At 36.8% G+C, this 21,430-nt stretch overlaps 1 protein-coding gene across 6 annotated transcripts in view; it reads right to left on the reverse strand.

Moving 5' to 3' along the window:
- OPHN1 (oligophrenin 1) overlaps window positions 1–21,430 on the reverse strand; it is a 585,383-nt gene that overhangs the window by 432,517 nt on the left and 131,436 nt on the right. For all 6 annotated transcript variants that reach the window (XM_070290276.1, XM_070290278.1, XM_070290274.1 and 3 more), the window contains exon 3: window positions 6,032–6,127. In XM_070290276.1, coding sequence (XP_070146377.1) covers window positions 6,032–6,127 — 96 coding nt within the window. The remainder of the gene's footprint in view (window positions 1–6,031; window positions 6,128–21,430) is intronic.

Genomic DNA, 21,430 nt, shown 5'->3' on the forward strand with positions numbered 1-21,430 from the left:
TTAGTTGATCTATTCATAGGTGTGACTGGGGTATTAAAGTCTCCCACTATTATTCTATTCCTGTTAATATCCCCTTTCATGCTTGTTAGCATTTGCCTTACATATTGCAGGGCTCCTATGTTGAGTGCATATGTAATTGTTATATCTTCTTCTTGGATTGATCCTTTGATCATTATGTAGTGTCCTTCTTTGTCTCTTTTTGTGGCCTTTATTTCAAAATCTATTTTATCTGATATGAGTATTGCTACTCCTGCTTCCTTTTGGTCTCCATTTGTGTGAAATATCTTTTTCCAGACCTTCACTTTCAGTCTGCATTTGTCCCTAAGTTTGAAAGATGACTACTGCAGCCATGAAATTAAAAGATGCTTGCTCCTTGGAAGAAAAGCTATGACCAACCTAGACTGCATATTAAAAAGCTGAAACATTACTTTGCCAACAAGGGTCCATCTAGTCAAAGCTATGGTTTTTCCAGTAGTCATGTATGGATGTGAGAGTTAGACTATGAAGAAAGCTGAGTGCCAAAGAATGACGTTTTTGAACTGTGGTGTTGGAGAAGACTCTTGAGAGTCCATTGGACTGTAAAGAGATCCAACCACTTCATCCTAAAGGAAATCAGTCCTCTATATTTATTGGAAGGACTGATGCTGAATCTGAAACTCCAATACTTTGGCCACCTGATGTGAAGAACTTACTCATTGGAAAAGACCCTGATGCTGGGAAAGATTGAAGGCAGGAAGAGAAGGGGAAGACAGAAGAGGAGATGGTTGGATGGCATCACCAACTCAATGGACATGAGTTGGAGTAAGCTCCAGGAGTTGGTGATGGACAGGGATGCCTGGCATGCTGCAATCCATGGGGTCACAAAGAGTCAGACATGATTGAGTGACTGAACTGAACTGAACCATGTGTATGTCTGCTCAGTTAGTGGCCTAGTTCAGTTCAGTTCAGTTCAGTTCAGTCACTCAGTCATGTCTGACTCTTTGCGATCCCATGAATTGCAGCACACCAGGCCTCCCTGTCCATCACCAGCTCCCAAAGTTCACCCAAACTCATGTCCATCGAGTTGGTGATGCCATCCAGCCATCTTATCCTCTGTCGTTCCCTTTTCCTCCTGCCCCCAATCCCTCTCAGCATCAGAGTCTTTTACAATGAGTCTACTCTTCGCATGAGGTGGCCAAAGTACTGGAGTTTCAGCTTTAGCATTATTTCCTCCAAAGAACACCCAGGGCTGATCTTTAGAATGGACTGGTTAGATCTCCTTGCAGTCCAAGGGACTCTCAAGAGTCTTCTCTAACACCACAGTTCAAAAGCATCAATTCTTCGGTGTGCTGTCTATGGGGTCACACAGAGTCGGACATGACTGAAGTGACTTAGCAGCAGCAGCAGCTTTCTTCACAGTCCAACTCTCACATCCATACATGACTACTGGAAAAACCGTAGCCTTGACTAGACGGACCTTTGTCGGCAAAGTAATGTCTCTGCTTTTCAATATGCTATCTAGGTTGGTCATAAATTTCCTTCCAAGAAATAAGTGTCTTTTAATTTCATGGCTGCAATCATCATCTGCAGTGATTTTGGAGCCCAAAAATAAAGTCTGATACTGTTTCCACTCTTTCCCCATCTATTTCCCATGAACTGATGGGACCAGATGCCATGATCTTCATTTTCTGAATGTTGAGCTTTAAGCCAACTTGTTCACTCTCCTCTTTCACTCTCATCAAGAGGCTTTTTAGTTCCTCTTCACTTTCTGCCATAAGGGTGGTGTCATCTGCATCTGAGGTTATTGATATTTCTTTCGGCAAACTTGATTCCAGCTTGTGCTTCCTCCAACCCAGCGTTTCTCATGATGTACTCTGCATAGAAGTTAAATAAGCAGGGTGACAATCACAGCCTTGACGTACTCCTTTTGCTATTTGAAACCAGTCTGTTGTTCCATGTCTAGTTCTAACTATTGCTTCCTGAACTGCATACAGGTTTCTCAAGAAGCAAGATGGTATTCCCATCTCTTTCAGAATTTTCCACAGTTTATTGTGATCCACACAGTCAAAGGCTTTGGCTTAGTCAATAAAGAAGAAATAGATGTTTTTCTGAAACTCTTGCTTTTTCCATGATCCAGCGGATGTTGGCAATTTGATCTCTGGTTCCTCTGCCTTTTCTAAAACCAGCTTGAACATCTGGAATTTCACAGTTCACATATTGCTGAAGCCTGGTTTGGAGAATTTTGAGCATTTCTTTACTAGCATGTGAGATGCTGAGTAGTGTCCAACTCTTTGTGACCCCATGAACTGTAGCCCTCTAGGCTCCTCTGTCCATTTAATTTTCCAGGCAAGAATACTGGAGTGAGATGCCATTTTCTACCCCATGGGATCTTCCTGACTCAGGTATTAAACCCGTTCCTGATTCGGATTAAACTTGAGACTCTTGCATTGACAGGCAGATTCTTTACCACTGCACCACCTGCGAAGTGCAATAGTGTTTTCTTCCAAATAAGCTTCCTCATGTTTTGTAATATGGACAAATCTTTAAGTCATGGTTCCTTTCTCCTTAAAAATTTTACCTTATGTTCATTTCTTTCCTCTCACATTTTAGTATAATAGCCAGTGGAAACCAAACCTGTCTTTTAACACTTGCTTAGAAATTGCATAAACCGAATTTTCAGTTTCATTGCTTACAAGTTTTGCGTTTCACAGAACACTAGAATACAAAAAATGTAGCCTAGTATTTGCCTCTTTATAACAGGGATCACCTTTCCTCCATTTTCCAATAACATGTTGCTCATTTTTGTCTGAGACTCTATCAAAATGGAGTCTACCATCTATATTCTACTAATATTTCATGCATGATTACTTAGGTATTCTCTAAGAATATTGAGGCTTTCTCTACCCTTCTCTTCTTTCATAGCTCTCTCCAGAATCACCCTTAAAATTCTATTCACAGCAATCTAGGCTTTCTATATCATGCACCTCAAAACTTTTCCAGCCTCTGTCCATTATCCAGTTCCAAAGCCACATCCACATTTTCAGGTGTTCATTATAGCAACACCCTCCAAATCTCAGTACAAATTCCTGCTCTTTTTTTTGTTTGTTTGTTTGTTTGAGTTCAGGATGCTATAGGGAAATACCATAGACTGGGTGGGCTTATTTATTTCACACAGTTCTGGAGGTTAAATGTCTGAGATCAAGGTCAGTTTCTCATGAGCATTCTCTTCCAGGCTGCAGACTACCAACTTCTTACTGTATCCTCACATGATAGAAAGAGTGCTCTGGAATGAGTGCTCTGGGTGTTAGAGTGCTCTGGAATCTGTTTTCTTTTCCCTCTCTCTTTTTTTAAAACAAAATTTAATTGAAGGATAATTGCTTTACAGAATTTTGTGGTTTTCTGTCATACATCAACAAGAATCAGCCCTCTTTACATCCATGTCCCCTCCCTCCAGAACCTCCCTCCCATTTCCCTCCCCACCCCACTCTTCTAGATTGTCACAGAGATAAGGATACTAATACCACTCATGAGGGCTTCACCTTCATGACCTAATTAACTCCCAAAGAACCGACCTCCTACTACTGTCACATTGGAAGTGAGAATTTCAACATATGAATTTGTGGAGATACAAAAACATCCAGTCCATTAAAAAGTATAAAGTAGTCAAACGTTATATTAACAACAATGATTAAATAGCTAACATTTATTTAGACACTGAACACTTGGCATTGATTACCTCATTCCCATTTTACAGATGAGAAATGTTACACTCATAGGGGTGAAGTTACTTGCCAAGATTACATAGCTAATACATTGAGAAACTAGAGTTCAAACTTGGGCTATCAAACCCTCACAATATTAACCTTTAAATAAGCCATGCCCTCATATAGATATGCAGAAGTAGAATGATGTGGCATGAGTAAAGAAATAATCCAAATACAAATGTCTGTCTCACTAGTTATACTGCCACATTTATCCAAAACATTAGTCATCAACCTAATAAAAATATCCATTGCAGGGTTATTTATAATCATGAAAAGTCAGAAATAAGCCAAATTTCTAACAATAGTTGAACAGCATGTAAAGTATAGCTCCTATAATAATGAATCTCAAATGCATCCATTACTCATTCATTCAACAAACATGTATTGATTATCTGCTATATGCTAGGTGCTCCTCTACATGCTAGGGAAATAGAAATGAATGAAACAATGTCCTTGTCCTACACTCCCATGAAGCATTCAAAGATTTTTAAATGATATGAGAAAATGCTTGATGAAATGTTAGATTAAAATTAGATAAAACTATGTATTTAGTATGAATTAAATTACATACACACAAAACAGTTCTATGTTGGAATACCTTATTAGTATAGGTAATTTCATATTTTATACACATATATTATTCATATTTACTGCACAAGCATTCAATATAATAATAATACATTTTTATATTTTATTTCCCAGATTCATACACATAATTATTTCAGTGACATTAGATCATTCATAATAGTTCTGTGCTCTCATCTAGCAAATGTTTTGCACTAACTCTTTAACTCAGTGGTTACAAAACATTTTTTAAATGGCCAGACAGCAAATATTTGAGGCTCTGAAAACCATGTAGCCTCTGCAACTACTACTCAATGCTGTTATAATACAAAACCACCCATAGACAATATTTAACTGTATTTCAGTTAAGTCTATGGGCCATATTTTGCCCCATGGACTGTAGGCCACCAGGCTCTTCTGTCCATGGGATTTTCCAGTATTCTAGTAAGAATACTAGAGTAGGTTACCATTTCCTTCTCCAGGGGATCTTCCTGACCCAGGGATTGAACCTGCATCTCCTACAATGGCAGTCTCCTGCATTGCAGGCAGATTCTTTACCAGGGAAGAGTTATACTTTGCTGATACTACTTTAACTTCATAACTGACACAAACACAAAGCTCTTTATATTTCCACTGTTCAATTTCCTAATTATAACATCTTTGAGAGATACACATTAACCACATTTTACAGAGGAAAACACTAAGGCAAGTCCTTAAATTCAGTTCCCAAGGGAGATGCCAAATCTCCTGTTGCCTGAAAAGTATACATACATAAATGCTAATATTAAACTTTCTAGGGGATTTGTTCCTTAGAAGAACCTTATTCTGAATTATTTGGGGAAATAAACCAAGAAATTAATTTTCATTCTTCACCAAAAATATATATTTTTTCATGTGTTTTGCTCAGTCATATCCAATTTTGCAACCCCATGAACTGTAGCCCACCAGGCTCCTCTGTCCATGGAATTTTTCAGGCAAGAATACTGAAATGGTTTACCATTTCCTTCTTCAGGGGATATTCTGACTCAGGGATCAAACCTGTGTCTCCTGCATTGGCAAGTGGATTCTTTACCACTGCACCACCTGGGAAGCTCCGTTTTCATGTTTTAGATTTTTTTAAAGAAAAATTCTGCAGACTGAGTCAAAGACCTAAATGGAAGATTAAGGGATATTTTTTAAACATATATTTTTGATTTATTTATTTTTGGTTGTACTAGGTCTTTTTTTCTGTGTATGGGCTTTCTCTCATTGCAGTGAGCAGGGGCTATTCTTCATTGTGGTACACGGGCTTCTCATTGTGGGGGTTTCTCTTGTTGTGGAGCACAGGCTTCAGTAGGTGCAGCACATGGGCTCAGTAGTTGTGGCTCACAGGCTCTAGAACATGGGCTCAGTAGTTGTGGCACATGGGCCTGTTGCTCCAAGGCTTGTGGAATTTTCTGGGACCAGGGATCAAACACATATTCCCTGCATTGGTAGGCAGATTCTTATCCACTGTACCACCAGGGAAGTCCAAAGGGATATCTTTTGATTGCTTTTGTATGAGGAAGAAATGGGACTAGGAGGGAATGTTTCTTTATGTTTCTTGAGCAGTCTCCCAGGAACTTAGGACAACAGGTGACAAAGGGGGGATCAAAGATTCTCACGTTCTCTATATCCACCAAGGAGGCTGCTTTTTTTCAGACCTGCTTTGAGAGTCACATGTCTACAAATAGCTGAAGACTTACCAATGTTAATCTCGTCATCAGTCAGTGTATCTCCAATGAAATCAAACTGAAAGGACTGCAATGTCTGAGAAAATTTCTGAACAGCAGAGGAATAATCTGCAAAGGAAGGGAAATGGGAGAAATGGTCAGTGCTGCAGCCTTTTGCCTGATTTCCTCATCTCTGTTAGGACAGACAGGAGAAAGACAAAGGGAAGTGCTCCCGGCAGGTAGCAAATTGCATTGGAAGATGTTAAAGAAAACATCAGACCTTCCACAGAAGATTTGAGCAACTAAAATCACACATTAAAGATGAAGTAGGGTAACTTAGTGAAGTCCTCCATTTAAGTTATTGGACATGCTTTATCCTCAGTCCCTGTCTTATGTGACCGATCTGTGAGACCTAAAGCTGCTTAGTTCTACTCTTAAGAGTCTCCTTAAGCTTTTTTGAGTACCTATTGTGGACAATGGACTAGATACTTTCTCAAGTCTACTAAACAAATATTCACAGTCATTTTACAAAAGACAAAAAAAGCTCCAGGTTCCAAAGCTAGCTGGGAGAGATGGAACTAGAAGCCTAGTGGTCTGTCTGCCTTTCTGGGGCCTCTCCTATGACCATATAAACAACACTTTAACATTTTACACATTAACCAGATGGCAGCTTTAGTGAAGGTACTATCTGGCAGAAACACAAATTTAACTTCCTCACTGAGCATTTACTAAGGGATCTAAAATAAGGAAATAGTTGATGAAAAAATTGAGGGTGGTATGCCAGACATATGTATGTGATTTTTGGTCAATGATTTTAAACTTCATTATACAAAAGTTTATTGATGATGTAAAATTAAACACAACTAGCTACCATTATGACAAATTAACCTTATTGAAAATTTTAAAATATGACCTTCACTAAGATCTTCAGTCAAATCTCCAACTTTGTTACTCTAAGAGAGGTTCTTAGGCCACCAGTATCATCATCATTTGGGAGCTTAATGGAAATACACATTCCCAGGTCACACCCCAGACTTGCTGAATCAGAAACTGTATTTTTAAATAATCCCTAGGGGATTCACATGCTCTTTAGAGTTTGAAGAGCACTGCTCTCACCAACTAAAGTAACATATTAAGACCATATTCTAGGAAATATCAAGCTTCTTATAATTTTTGTTCCCCCTTTCCTATTTCTTCTTTCACTCCTTAGTTTCACAATCCCCCAACTTCATATCTATCAGATATACAAGCTACAGAAAATTTTTGCTCTCACCCTAACAGAAAGAGAGACAATACAAACAACAGTCCCTATCCCTTTCAGTGAAAATCTATCATGGTTAGACTATCATGGTTAAATACAATAAAACATTCTCAAGCATTTGTTTGAAACAGATAAACCTGCAAAGAGTTTTATTATCTTTTTGTCTATGTCCTGTTTTCAGAAGTTCTTATTTTCATTATTTAGAACCTTGATCCTTTGAACACATCAATGGCAATACTAACAACAACAACAACAAAAAATACTTCACAGAGATTGGAGGCTGCAGACCAGGTTACCATGCCTTTTCAAATTTCCACATTTTAGAATCACGTTTCCACTTCAAATCTAGGCCACATAAATATGAAGAGGAGTATGCATACACTGCCTTCCACATTTCATCAGCAAAGAGAAAACAAAACTGGTTCCATATCTGAAAACCTTTTCTTTGGCCTCTTTGGCTAGCAGCAAAAAAAAAAAAAAAAAAGGCCACCCCAGAAGTTCCCATGCACTCTGCTTGACTCTGGAAAATTAAATATATTATTCATTATATTGCTCTTTCATAAATACCAGGATTTCATAAATTGAGCTAAGCTAAGTACAGTTATAAATGACTTCTCATTTAGAATTATATGAACACCTCAAAAACCTCAAATATTACAATTTTCAACATTTACAGTATTTTGTAAGTAAAGGCATGGAGTGAGAAAGGAGTTACATTCATTCCCCATTTCATTATTTGCACCAACACTCTTCTCCAGATTTCTGGGACTTCAAAACACTACACTTACATCTGCACAGAGCTTGAAAATGTTTATGAAAGGCTTTGCACAAATACCTTTCATTTACCTTCCCCAAGTATCTAAAGATTGGTATTACCATCCTCACCTTATAAACAAACACAGAAAATGAGACAATGCAGCAAGTCACATGCACAAAAATACAAACATAAATTAACAGCTTTTCATGAAAACAGTGTCTCATTTATTTGGCCTCTGTACTAAGGGAAGTGCCAGGAAAGACTCATATTTTAGATAAAACTGTTGGGGAATTTCTTGACTACAAAGAATCAACAGATAACTTAGAAAGGCTTGTCATGGAAAGGACATTTATTTTCTTATCATTCTGAAGATCACTGTATCATGTAGACCATGTAAACTCACCCTTATATCCTCCCTGATATTTCCCCATCCCCACCCAAAAAGCCACTCTCTCATAATTTTTCAAACTATCTTTGTTGGTTCTCTCTCCATCAACTACTTATTTATTCATGTGTCTTCTATAATGTTTTACCCTCATCTTTTTCTAATTCATTTAAGAATGTAGTTGAATAGTGCCTATGAGGCAACTGAAGTTTTATGGGAATGAGGTAGAACATAAATGGGATTGATTAGTTAATAATTAATTCATGTTACACAGATTACAATTTGGTTATCACTATACTTTTCTACAGAATTATACAGAATATCTTCTTTTATTTCTAGCTTGTTTAAGTCTGCACAATGTCTTGGTAATTTATTAACCTGTAATTCATTCTTTTTGTTGAAAACTGGTATCACATTGCATAAATATACCATAATTCATTCATTCACCTATTCAGGGACATTTGCAATGTTTTTAGCTTTTCATTATTGTGAATAAAAACTGTTATAAATGCTCATGTAAAAGTCGTTCTGGTTCATATGCTTTCACTTCTCCCAAGGAGTGCCCTCTAGGAGTGCAGTGAATGGTTAATTGGTAAGTGCCTATTAATTAAACTACACAAGAAAAGGTCAAACTGTCTTCCAAAACAACTGTACCATTTTGTGTTCCTCTTAACAACATATGAGAATTTCAGCTGATCCACATACTTTCCAGCATCTGGTTACTTCTGCACGTTAACTTTAGTTATTCTAATGGGTATATAGTGGTTTTTAACAAGTTTTACTTTGCATTTTCCTGATGACTAATGGTGCTGAGTATCTTATCATATACTTATTGGGCATTTGTCATATTTTTTGCATGAAGGATCTGTTCAAACTTTTGCCTGTTTTATAACTATGTTGCTTGTTTTATTATTGAGCTATAATATTTCTTTATATATTCTAGATATGTTTTTTTTGTGTATATATATATATATATATATATATCTCAGATACTATCTAAATTAACTAAAGTTTTAACAATCTGAGGGTTGTCTATTGAAGAAAAATGAGTGAATTTTGATTTTAAAAACCAATGAACTTTTGGTATATAAAGTTACCCTAATCAAATCACCTTCTTTCCAGCTCTGTAATAACCACTGAAAACCAACAGCCTCATAACTATAGTACCTATGAAATCAACAGTTTAGTAGCCACTGGAGAAGGCAGAAGGGTGTTAGAGGTTCACAAGGCCCCACTCTCAGAAAATTATCACTATTTGTCCAGTTTGACAGATACAGAAACCTCCATTCTTAGAGTTTATCTTTGCTTGCCTTAACCCAAAGTTTATTCTCTGTAAACAATGTTGCCATTGGAGCATTTATCAAAAACAATCATCTGAAATCATTTAAGACTATGATGACCTAGGGCAATGTACAAATTGGAGTTATAAAGAGATGGACCAAAACACTTAAATAAATGGGGGAGGGTGACAGATTAGAGAATGACATGTCCACAGGGGTCTTAACAAAGATTCAAACTCTTCCTAGAATCTAGAAAGACACATTCATGCAAAGAAACATATGCAAACTCTGGGTTGTATGTTTGCCCATGAAAGAATTCTGTTTCTCTTCTGCCTGAATTTGAGGCCCTATAAAAGCAGGAAGAGAGTGGTAAGGCAGAGCTGTAAATTTACTGGCTGAATATCTAAGAAATGCCTCAACACATACAGAAAGCCCTTCAGCAAAGCTTGGAGACTTACAGGTTCAAATTATTTCATAAATTCACTGCCCAATCATTAGCTGAACACTAAGCTAACCTATCAAAGGTTCAATGGCTTCACACAACAAAAACTACAGACTTTAACACAGAAATAGTCCAGGAGTTCAAAACACAAACAAACAACAACAGTCACTTATAACAAACCCTGGGGATTGGGATATGATCTAACTTTCAGAGTTGTCATACTATATTATTTTTCTTATATGATATTATACATGTTTCAATGCCATTCTCCCAAATCATCCCACCCTCTCCCTCTCCTACAGAGTCCAAAAGACTGTTCTATACATCTGTGTCTCTTTTGCTCTCTCGCATACAGGGTTATCGTTACCATCTTTCTAAATTCCATATATATGTGTTAGTATACTGTATTGATGTTTTTCTTTCTGGCTTACTTCACTCTGTATAATCGGCTCCAGTTTCATCCACCTCATTAGAACTGAATTAAACGTATCCTTTTTTAATGGCTGAGTAATACTCCACTGTGTATATGTACCACAGCTTTCTTATCCATTCATTTGCTGATGGCCATCTAGGTTGCTTCCATGTCCTGGCTATTATAAATAGTGCTGCAATGAACATTGGGGTACATGTGTCTCTTTCATTTCTGGTTTCCTCTAATGACTTTTAAAAGATAATTACCATGAATAAAAATAAGTAAATGTATGTGGAAACTGGGATTTTATCAACAAGCAAGGGTAATATTTTGTAGGAGGTGAAAGCTAGAATGAAGTTTCTGCATGAAACACACTGGCCTAAAATGTTGCAGGGAATACGGCAGTCAGTCAGTCTAACACTAAGGTAAAATTAATAGTAATCAAGAACCACAAGCTTTTGTTGGTTGAGGTTCAAATTTGTACTTTGCAAATAGGTGAAAAGAAATTAACTTTAAAACTAATCATGAACCCGTACCAGCAAGCTCCAAGAAGTAAAAGGATAACTGCCCCATTAAAGATGCCTCCAGAATCCAGGGTACATGAGGAAATTTCAAAGATCTCCCACCCAGGAGAATTTAATAGTCAAAAATTACAACTGATACTAGGAAAGTAACATAAGAGCCAAAATAAATCAGAATACTATTTTCTGAGAGAATTAGAATTATAGTACAATCTAAAAGGTATTTTAATAAGTATATTTATAATATTCAGACATAAAGTAAAAAATAAAATCTATGTGTATATTATCTCATACGGGACAATATCAAACATACCATTTAATAATAACCAATATAAATATAAATAAAATGAAGTATTAATTTTAACATGATAAGAGAAAATAACAATCAACCTACTGATACTAAACTGGAAAACAGACCTGAGAATATCACCCCCAGAACAGCATAGAAAAATAAACATAAAGAAAATATAAAATAAAATGAAAGAGGCAGAAAGACAAGAGGCCCTAATAAGAATAACAAAAGAAGAGAGCAAAAGAGATGGGGGTAGAGGTCAGCAAAATGACAGGCTGTGAAACTCCAGGATCTCAGTCCACCAGAGGAACTTCAAAACAAACAAACAAACGAAAACAACCAGAAGCTGTCTAAACCAACTGTGTAGGAGCTCTGGGAAACAGTCAAAGGTTTATTACAACCAAGCAAAGGCTGAACCAAGAAAAATTCATATTAATTAGAAGCCCTACCTATAGCGGTCAAAGTAGAGAAAGAAATAAAAGTTATCCAAATTGGAAGGGAAGAAGAACAATTCTCGGTATTTGAGGAGAACATGATATATGAATAACTCTAAATGTCCACCAAAAAACAATTAGAACTAATAAATTCAGGAAGGTTACAGGATACAAGATTAACATACAGAAGTGTTTCTATACACTAATAATGCAACATCAGAAAGGGAAAGTTAAGAATATATCACTTAAAATTTCATCAAAGAGTAAAATATCTAGGAATAACCTTAACCAATGAACAGAAAGACCAATTCTCTGAAAACTATAAAACACTGATGAAGGAAATTAATGATACAAAGAAATGAAAAGATAACCTGTACCCTTGAATTGGAAGAATACTGTTAAAACAGCCCTAATACCCAAAGCTATCTACAGACAATGCAATCATTTTCAAAATGCCCATGACATTTTTCACAGAACTAGAGCAAACAATCCTGAAATTCTTAGGGAAACACTGAAAACCCCAATTGACAAGGCAATCTTCAGGGAAAAAAAAAAAAGAAAAAAATCTAGACATGTGAAAAATCCCAAACTTCGGACTATATGACAAAGCTACAGTAATCAAAACAGCACAGTACTGGAACAAAGACAGACACATAGATCATTGGAACTGAATAGAGAACCCAGAAATAAAGTCATGCACCTATTAGTCAACTAGTCTACTACAACAAAGGAAAAAAAGAATATACAATTGAGAAAAGACAGTCTCTTCAGTAAGTGGTGCTGGGAAAACCAGACAGCTCCATGTAAAAGAATAAGATTAGAACATTCTTCACACTATATACACAAATGCACTCAAAATGGATTAAATATGTAAGTGTAATACCTGAAACCATAAAACTCCTTGAAGAGAATATAAGCAGAACAGTCTGACATAAATGGTAGCAATATTTTTTAATCTGTCTCCTAAGACAAAAGGAACAAAGAAAAATTAACAAATGGGACCTAATTAAAATTCAAAGCTTTTGCATAGCAAAGGAAACCACTGACAAAATAAAAAGACAACTTACTGAATGTGAGAAAATATTTACAAATGGTGTACCCGGCAAGGGGACCTTGTATCTAAAATATATAAACTGTTCACACAATTCAATATCCAAAAATTCCTAAACAGCCAAATTAAATGGGCAGAAGACCTGAACAGACACTTTATCAAAGAAGGCACAGAGATGGCTAACAGGCACATGTAAAGATGATTAACATTGCTAATTAGTAGAGAAATACAAATCCAAACAATAATATTACCTCATCCCTGTCAGAATGGCTACAAATATATACAAATAACAAATATTGGAGAGGATGCAGAGAAAAGGGAACCCTTGTACACTGTCGATAGGAATGTAAATTGGCACAGCCACTATGAAAAACAGTATGGAGGTGCCTCAAAAAACTAAAAATAGTATTACCACGTGACCCAGTAATTCCACTTCTGGGTATATATCTGGAAGAAACTAAAATACCAACTCAAAAAGATACATGCACAACATAGCAGCAACAACGAAGATATGGAAGCATCTAAGTGGCCATCAACAACCTAATCTATACAGATGATATGGTAGGTATAAAAATACATATATACAATGAAATATTATTCAGTCATAAGAAATAAATTCTTCCATTTGCAGCAATGAGGATGAACCTAGGCAACATGCTTAATGAAATAACTCAGACAGAGAAGACAAATACTGTATGCTACCACTTATACATGGAATGTAAAAAATAAAGTGAATATATAGTAAAACAGAATCAGATTCACAGTTATAGAAAACATACTAGTGGTTACCAGTGGGAAGAGGGAAAGCTGGAGGGGCCCATTAGAGGTATGATATGAAGAGATAAAAGCTAATATGTATAAAATAGGTAAATGACAGGATACTGTATATTATATAACACAAGGAATTACAGCCACGATCTTATGATAACTTTTAGTGGTGTACAACCTAAAAATAAAAAAAAAATTTAAATCACTATGCAGTATACCTGAAACTAATATAATATTGTAAATCAACTGTACTTCAATAGAAAATTTAAAAATAAACATGAAAACTCAACAGAATTCCTATATGTCAAAAATAAACTATTATAAAATATTATTTAAAGCATTGATTATAACAACTAAAAGAATAAGCTACCTTAAAATACATCTAAGGAAAGATGTACATGAATTTCATGAAAAAAAATTTTAACAATATTGAAAGACATAAATTCCCCCTAATTAGGGAAATAATTATCCATTTCCAAACATGGGAAAACATGATATAATAAGGGGTCAGTCTATAAGCTTAATGCGATTATAATGAGTAGATTTTTTATAGAACTTGATAAATGCATTCATTCAATAGAGAAGTCCCAAACCAAGAACAGTCAGGAGAATATTTAAGAACAAGTTAGTCAGACTCTCCCTATCAATAGGCTAGACTTGTTACAAGCTATAATAATTAAGACAGTATAAGTACAAGGAGAGGCAAGTAACTAGATAGAGTAGAAATAGAAATCCCAGAAACAGATCCACATATATATGGGAAAACAGTATATGACACAGAGGACACAACAAACCAGTGCAAAAAGGATATGTTATTACATAAAATATATTAGGACAATTGTCTATCCATACAAAAATTTAGATACCTATTCACATCATACACAAAAATAAAACTAGATGGATTCTAACCTAAATGTGGAGAGCAAAACTTTTAACACATGTAAAAAAAAGAGAGGAGGATCTTCAAGATGGCAGAGGAGTGGGATGTGGAGATCAACTTCCCCAAAAAAATATATCAAAAATACATCTGCATGTGAAACAACTCCTACAGAACACCTACTGAATGCTGGCAGAAGACCCCAGACTTCCAAAAAGGCAAGCTAATCTCCACACAATGGAGTAGGGCAAAAGAAATAAGAAACAAAATACAAAGGAATCAGGATGGGACCTGCACCCCTGGGAGGGAACTGTGAAGGAGGAAAAATTTCTGACACTTGGAAAACCCCTCATGGAGGAGCTTTAGAACCTCAGAGGAGAGTGCAGTAACATGTGCAGAAGGTAAAGCAGAGAGAATTCTGCACAGAGATCAGTGCCAAAGTAGTATTCCCCACTCTGAAATGACTATCTGCATGCACACCAGGGCTAGTGGGGACTGGGTCCTGAGGCTCAAGCTTCAGAGGTGAGACCTCAGGGAGAAGACTGAGGTTGACTGCCATGAAGACTGTCTGAGTGGGTATTATAAAACAGCTCAGAGAGTGCCGAAAAAAAGTCTGGGGGTGCCAGAGATGCAAGAGATCTCAACGCCAGGTAGGCAAGAAGGGCGGGTCAGCCAGGGATGTTCTAACTCTGTGCACTCACAGATGGTAGGGCACTGCTTTCCGGAGTGCCAGATGTGGGGTGAACCATGGCTGTGGGCTCTGACCTAGAGGTGGGAGCAATAGCCCTGCCACTGCCACTGAGTGGTGAGCAAGTGCAGGTCACTGCCCATACCCTCCTAGGAGCCTGTGCAGCCTGACATTGCTGAGGGACCCATGACCTGGGGCCAGTTCCCCTGGGAGAGCACACAACCCATTCTAGTCTGTAGTAAATTCCTGCAGGCCTCTACCAAAACAGGCATTCCTCCCACACATCCCACATGTGTCCACCATATTCTTCCCTCTCCCTGGTCCAAGTGAGCAAGTAAGCTTTAATCAGCCACTGCATTAGCCCCCTTTTGTCTGGGTAGGGGAGGAAACAGACACCAGAGGACAACATACAAAAAGAGACTATGCCAAAACCTAAGCTAACAACAAGGAGCTGTATGACCAAATAACAGAAAGGGATTTTACCTGTGCAGCCACAGGAGTAGCAGATTAAATCTCTGCAATTTGCTTCCTAACCCTGCATGTGTGAATTGTCAGAAAAAAGAATGAGGGTTCCCACACTGAGGCTGTGGACATTGGGGGCAATTATGGACTTAGCAACTACAATCGGGACTAAGGTCAAATCTGAGTCTGAGCTGGTCCCAAGGTGCTCACAGCAGGTCCAGAGACTTTCCTAGAAATACTGGAGGACTTCCTGAGAAGGCAGATTAGCTGGAGATCACTGTGGTGGTGAGGACACTGACAACAGAGGCAACAGGAAAATATTCTTACTACCACTTTGGTGGTGGTTTAGTCGCTAAGTCGTGTCTGAGTTTTGTGACCCCATGGACTGTAGCCCGCCAGGCTCCTCTGTCCATGGGATTTTTCAAGCAAGAATACTGGAGTGGATTGCCATTTCCTGCTCCAGGGGATCTTCCCAACCCAGGAATCAAACCCAGGTCTCCCATATTGCAGGCAGACTCTTTACCAACTGAGCTATGAGGGAAGCCCACTACATATATACCTTTTCGTTCATTTTGTTTCATTGTTCTTTTGTTGTATTATTCTTTAATTTTTATTATTTACCTTTTCAGTTTTTATGCTTTTATTTTTAAATAAATTTACTTTATTTCCTAACTCCACAGTATAATTATTACACTGCATTTTTTCCTTGTTTTTGTTTTTTTTCCTTATTTTTGTCTATTTTAACTATAGTTTATACTTTGCTATCTTTAATTCTTTGATGTTTTACACTTTTTCCTTTTGTTTTCATCTCTCTTTTATTTCTATATTTTTCCTTATCATTGTATTGATGGCTTTGTTTTATGCTTTCCTTGCAATTTTTTAGTTGGCTTTCTGCATTTCTTTACATTTCAGTTTTAGTTTTTTGCTTCTTTAGTTTTTAGTGTTTGTTTCATTTATGGGTTTCCTTATTGGCTTGATTGCTCTCTTCTCTTTTGTTTCCCCTTTTGTGCTTTTCCTCTTCTCTTTTTTTTCAGTTCTTGTCTTTTACTGAGTGTGAGTATGTGAACTTCTTTCTGTGCTTTTGTCTGTTTAGTTTTACTTTTACCATTTCTCCTGGAGTTTTGTCTGTTCGTTCTTTTTTGTTTCTTTCTTTTTCATTCTCTTCTGTGTCATGTGGCTGGTGGGATTTACCCCAGAGATGTACTAATTCTTCAATATACAAAAATTAATACATGTGATACACCACATTAACAAAGTGAAATATAAAAACCATATGATCCTATCAATAGATGCAGATAAATGCTTTTGACAAAATTCGATGCACATATATGATAAAAAGTCTACAGAAAATAGGTGCAGAAGGAACTTACCTCAACATATTAAAGGCCACATATGACAAGATCACAGCAAACATTATTCTCAATGTTGAAAAACTGAAAGCATTTCCTCTAAGATCAGGAACAGCCAAGGGTGCCCACTCTTGCCACCATCATTGAACATAGTTTTGGAAGTCCAAGCCATGGCAATCAGAGAAGAAATAGAAATAAACGGAATACAGATTGGAAAAGAAGAAGTAAAACTCAAACTATTTGCAGATAACATGATACAATACATAGAAAACCCTAAAGAAGCCACCAGAAAATAGAGCTGATCAATGAATATAGTAAGGTTGTAGGATATAGAATTAATACATAGTGTATTTCTATACACTAACAATGAAAAATCAGAAAGAGAAACTAAGACAGCAATCTCATTCAAAATTACAACAAAAAGAATAAAATACCTAGGAATAAACCTACCTAAAGAGACAAAAGACCTGCATGCAGAAAACTGTAAGATACTGATGAAAAAAATCAAAGACAACATAAACGGAGAAATACACCTTGTTCTTGGATTGGAAGAATCAATATCACGTACATGACTATACCACCCAGAGCAATCTACAGATTCAATACAATTCCTATGAAATTGACAATGGCATTTTTCAGAGAACCACAATAAAAAATTTTACAATTTGTATGAAAACAGAAAGTCACCAAATAGCCAAAGCAATGTTGAAAAAGCAAAACAGAGCTGGAGGAATCAAGCTTCCTGACTTCAGGCTATACTACAAAGCTACATTCATCAAGACATTAAGTCATCAAGACACTATGTACCAGCTAGATTCAGAAAAGGCAGAGGAACCAGAGATCAAATTGCCAACATTTGCTGGATCATAGAGAAATCAAGGGAATTCTACAAAAACATGTACTTCTGCTTCATCAGCTACAGCCTTTGACTGTGTAGATCACAACAAACTGTGAGCAATTCTTACAGAGATTGCAATACCAGACCATCTTACCTGTCTCCTGAGAAACTTGTATGCTAGTTAAGAAGCAACAGGTAGAACCAAACATGGAAAAACAGACTGGTTCAAAATTGGGAAAGGAATATGACAAGGCTGCATACTGTCACCCTGATTATTTAACTTCTATGTAGAGTATATCATATAAAATGCCTGGCTGGCTGAAGCACAAGGTGAAATCAAGATTGCTGAAAGAAATATCAATAACGACAGATATGCAGATGATACCACTCTAATGGCAGAAAGTGAAGAGGAACCAAAGAGCCTTTTGATGAGGGTGAAAGAGGAGAGTGAAAAAGCTGGCTTAAAACTCAGCATTCAAAACTCTAAGATTATGGTATCTAGTCCTATCATTTCTCATCAAATAGAAGGGGAAAAAGTATAAATAGTGACAGATTTTATTTTCTTGGGCTCCAAAATTACTGCAGATGGTATCTGCTGCCATGAGATTAAAAGACACTTGCTTCTTGGAAGGAAAGCTATGACAAAACTATAGAGCATATTAAAAAGCAGAAACATCACTTTTCCAATACATGTCTATAGACTCAAAGGTATAGTTTTTCCAGGAGTCATGTACAGATATGAAAGATATATAGAGAATGTGGAGCATTAGAGAATTGATGCTTTCCAACTGTGGTGCTGGATAAGACTCTTCTGAGTCCCCTGGACAGCAAGGAGATCAAACCATTCAATCCTGAAGACTGATGCTGAAGTTGAAGCTCCAGCACTCTGGCCACCTGAAGCAAAGAGCTGAGTCACTGGAAAACACACTGAGAGTGGGAAATATTGAAGGCAAAAGGAGAAAGGAGCAGCTGAGGATGAAACGGTTAGATAGCATCACCAACTGAATGGACATGAACTTTAGCAAACTCCGGGAGATAGGGAAGGACAGGAAAACTTGGCATGCTGCAATCCCTGGGGTCACAAAGAGTCAGATATGACTTAGTGACTGAACAACAACAAGGAAGACAGGTCCTATTTCACTGTCACCTGGGAGCTTTGCCTAGGCCCCTAGTTAAATCTTAATTGTCTGCTTATCATAGAGATAAGAAAGGTTTCATTTTTTTCCTTCCTTTGGACAAAGGGAATTAACTAATTCATGGCCACCCCAATTGCCAGATGCACTTTGGTTAAACTCTGTACAGCAAATAGTGCTGTCAAGTCATTTTACTTGAGGTCAGTTTATGGTTTATCTTGGAACATCTACATAATGGATTATATTTGGTTAGCTACTTAATAGAGTTAAGATTTTTTTCTATCATTGCAGTCTTCTTGGACTGCTTGTCACTTGCAACCCAGTTTGGTTTAATGCTTTATTGTTGTTCAGTCACTCAGTCATGTCCAACTCTTTGTGACCCAATGGATGCAAGGCTTCCCTGTCCTTCATCATCTCCCAGACTTCACTCACAGTCAAGTGCACTGAGTCAATGATGCCATCCAACCATCTCATCCTCTGTTGTTCCCTTCTCCTCCTCCCTTCAATCTTTCCCACCACCAGGGTCTTTTCTAATGAGTTGACCACCTTTGCGTCAGACGGCCAAAGTATTGGAACTTGAGCTTCAGCATTAGTCCTTCCAATAAATATTCAGGGTTGATTTTCTTTAGGATTGACTGGTTAGGGACTCTCAAGAGTCTTCTCCAAAACCACAGTCTGAAAGCATCAATTCTTTGGTGCTCAGCCTTCTTCACGGTCCAACTCTTCTTTATGGTTTAATGCTTATTTAATCATAAAATGGTTTTCTTTCTTTTCTACATCTATGAAAATAATTCCTGGATTGGTAGAAAATTTTATTTTTTAATTTTCCCCAATAGCATTCATAACAGTTGTATTTTCATTATATAAAAAGAAAAGGGATTATATATATGTGTATATATATATATATATATGTATCTCAATGTTAAAACATCTAAATATCTAAAAGGAATAAAGCTAAGTAAAAAAGTTAAGTTCAATGGTACTTGTTGTATGATGCCACTTGAGAGAAAAAAAAAATATATATATATATAAAGTAATCCTAGACATATGTGTGTATATCCCAGAAATATATATGAATGTGTATATATATATTATATATATATATAATATATATATATATATAAAATATATATATATCTCCTAGAATATCACCAAGAAGTATAAACACACAATTCAGGGTTGTGGTTCCTTTTATTGAATACTGGTAATAGGGTTAAAAGCATATTTCACTATCTCTGTAATGTTTTGTTGAGAGAAAGAGAGCAATGAAGCAAACATGACAAAGTGTTCATCTTCAGGGATAAATCCAAAAATCTTTTTTCTATATGACTCTTTGTGCTTTTAAATTTGCATCAATAGTATGAGTAGTGATGATACTAATAAAACAAGTAACTGGGTTTCCCCTGAGCTCCTGTGCTCTTTCCAAAGCAGAGTTTTTTTCCTCAAGTTTCCTATATAATGTTTGTGGCAGCAGTTGGCAGTTCAGCACTCACTAACAGCCAAGGTTAGGGACATAGAGAAAACCAAAGAAAATGTGAAAACTTGGCACCCAAAATGTTGCCTGATGTTGTCAGTACTTTTTCACTCACTGTGACTTTTGGGAGTTGTACTGAATTCCAAGTTCGGAGTGATGCCATCTGGGGGATTTCTACCTTTGTAATCCTTTATTGCAGTTATCACCAACAATACTAAGAACCTGGCTATAGGCCAGGGAAAGGTTATACTGCTTATGTATTTAATCTGCCCCCTAGAACACAAAGAGTCCTGGGTCCTGCTTAGACTCATTAACATTTGAAAAGCTTTTCTTTCTTCAAATTTGCTGAGTACTACGCCTTTCCTGATTCCCAAGGGAAAACTCCAATTCTGCTTGGCAAAGCCTCTGCAAAAGATTCCGTTTTTGAGAAAACAAAGGAGGAGAATTCTGGGCCAAAGAGGATAGAGGGGAAATCTTTATAACCACTCCAATATTTTTCCTACTCTAATTTTTCATTTGTAGAATTTATTTTAAGCAGAAAGATTAAAGTTTTCAAACCATAAGAACATAGGCTGTTGCTATACCTATATACATATCTACAGGAGGCAAAGTGAACAGATTCTGCTGCCTGAATGCAGGGACAATAGCAAATGTCCCTTGGGGTCCAATGTGTTTCTTTACCACAGGAAGACAGTTTCTTCAGAGACTGACTACTCTATCAATCAGCTAGTTTCCAGTCTATTCAAACTTACAGAGAAAGGAACCAAAATGCTGCAGCTTCAAGTTCACGCTCTAGCCCCTGTTAAAGTAATATTACAATACATATATGTAATGGTGACCAAGAAATGCATATAAATACTACATATAATGTAATACTATACAGCTAACAATACTGGTACTTCAAAGCATCTATATACGTGTACACACATACACACTCACAACCTATATATTAAAGGGCTATGATAAAATATAGAAAATGAGCACCATCACACTGACAGCAACTCATCA

The sequence above is a fragment of the Ovis canadensis genome, chromosome X, assembly GCF_042477335.2.
Source record: "Ovis canadensis isolate MfBH-ARS-UI-01 breed Bighorn chromosome X, ARS-UI_OviCan_v2, whole genome shotgun sequence".
NCBI classification, from domain to species: Eukaryota; Metazoa; Chordata; class Mammalia; order Artiodactyla; family Bovidae; genus Ovis; species Ovis canadensis.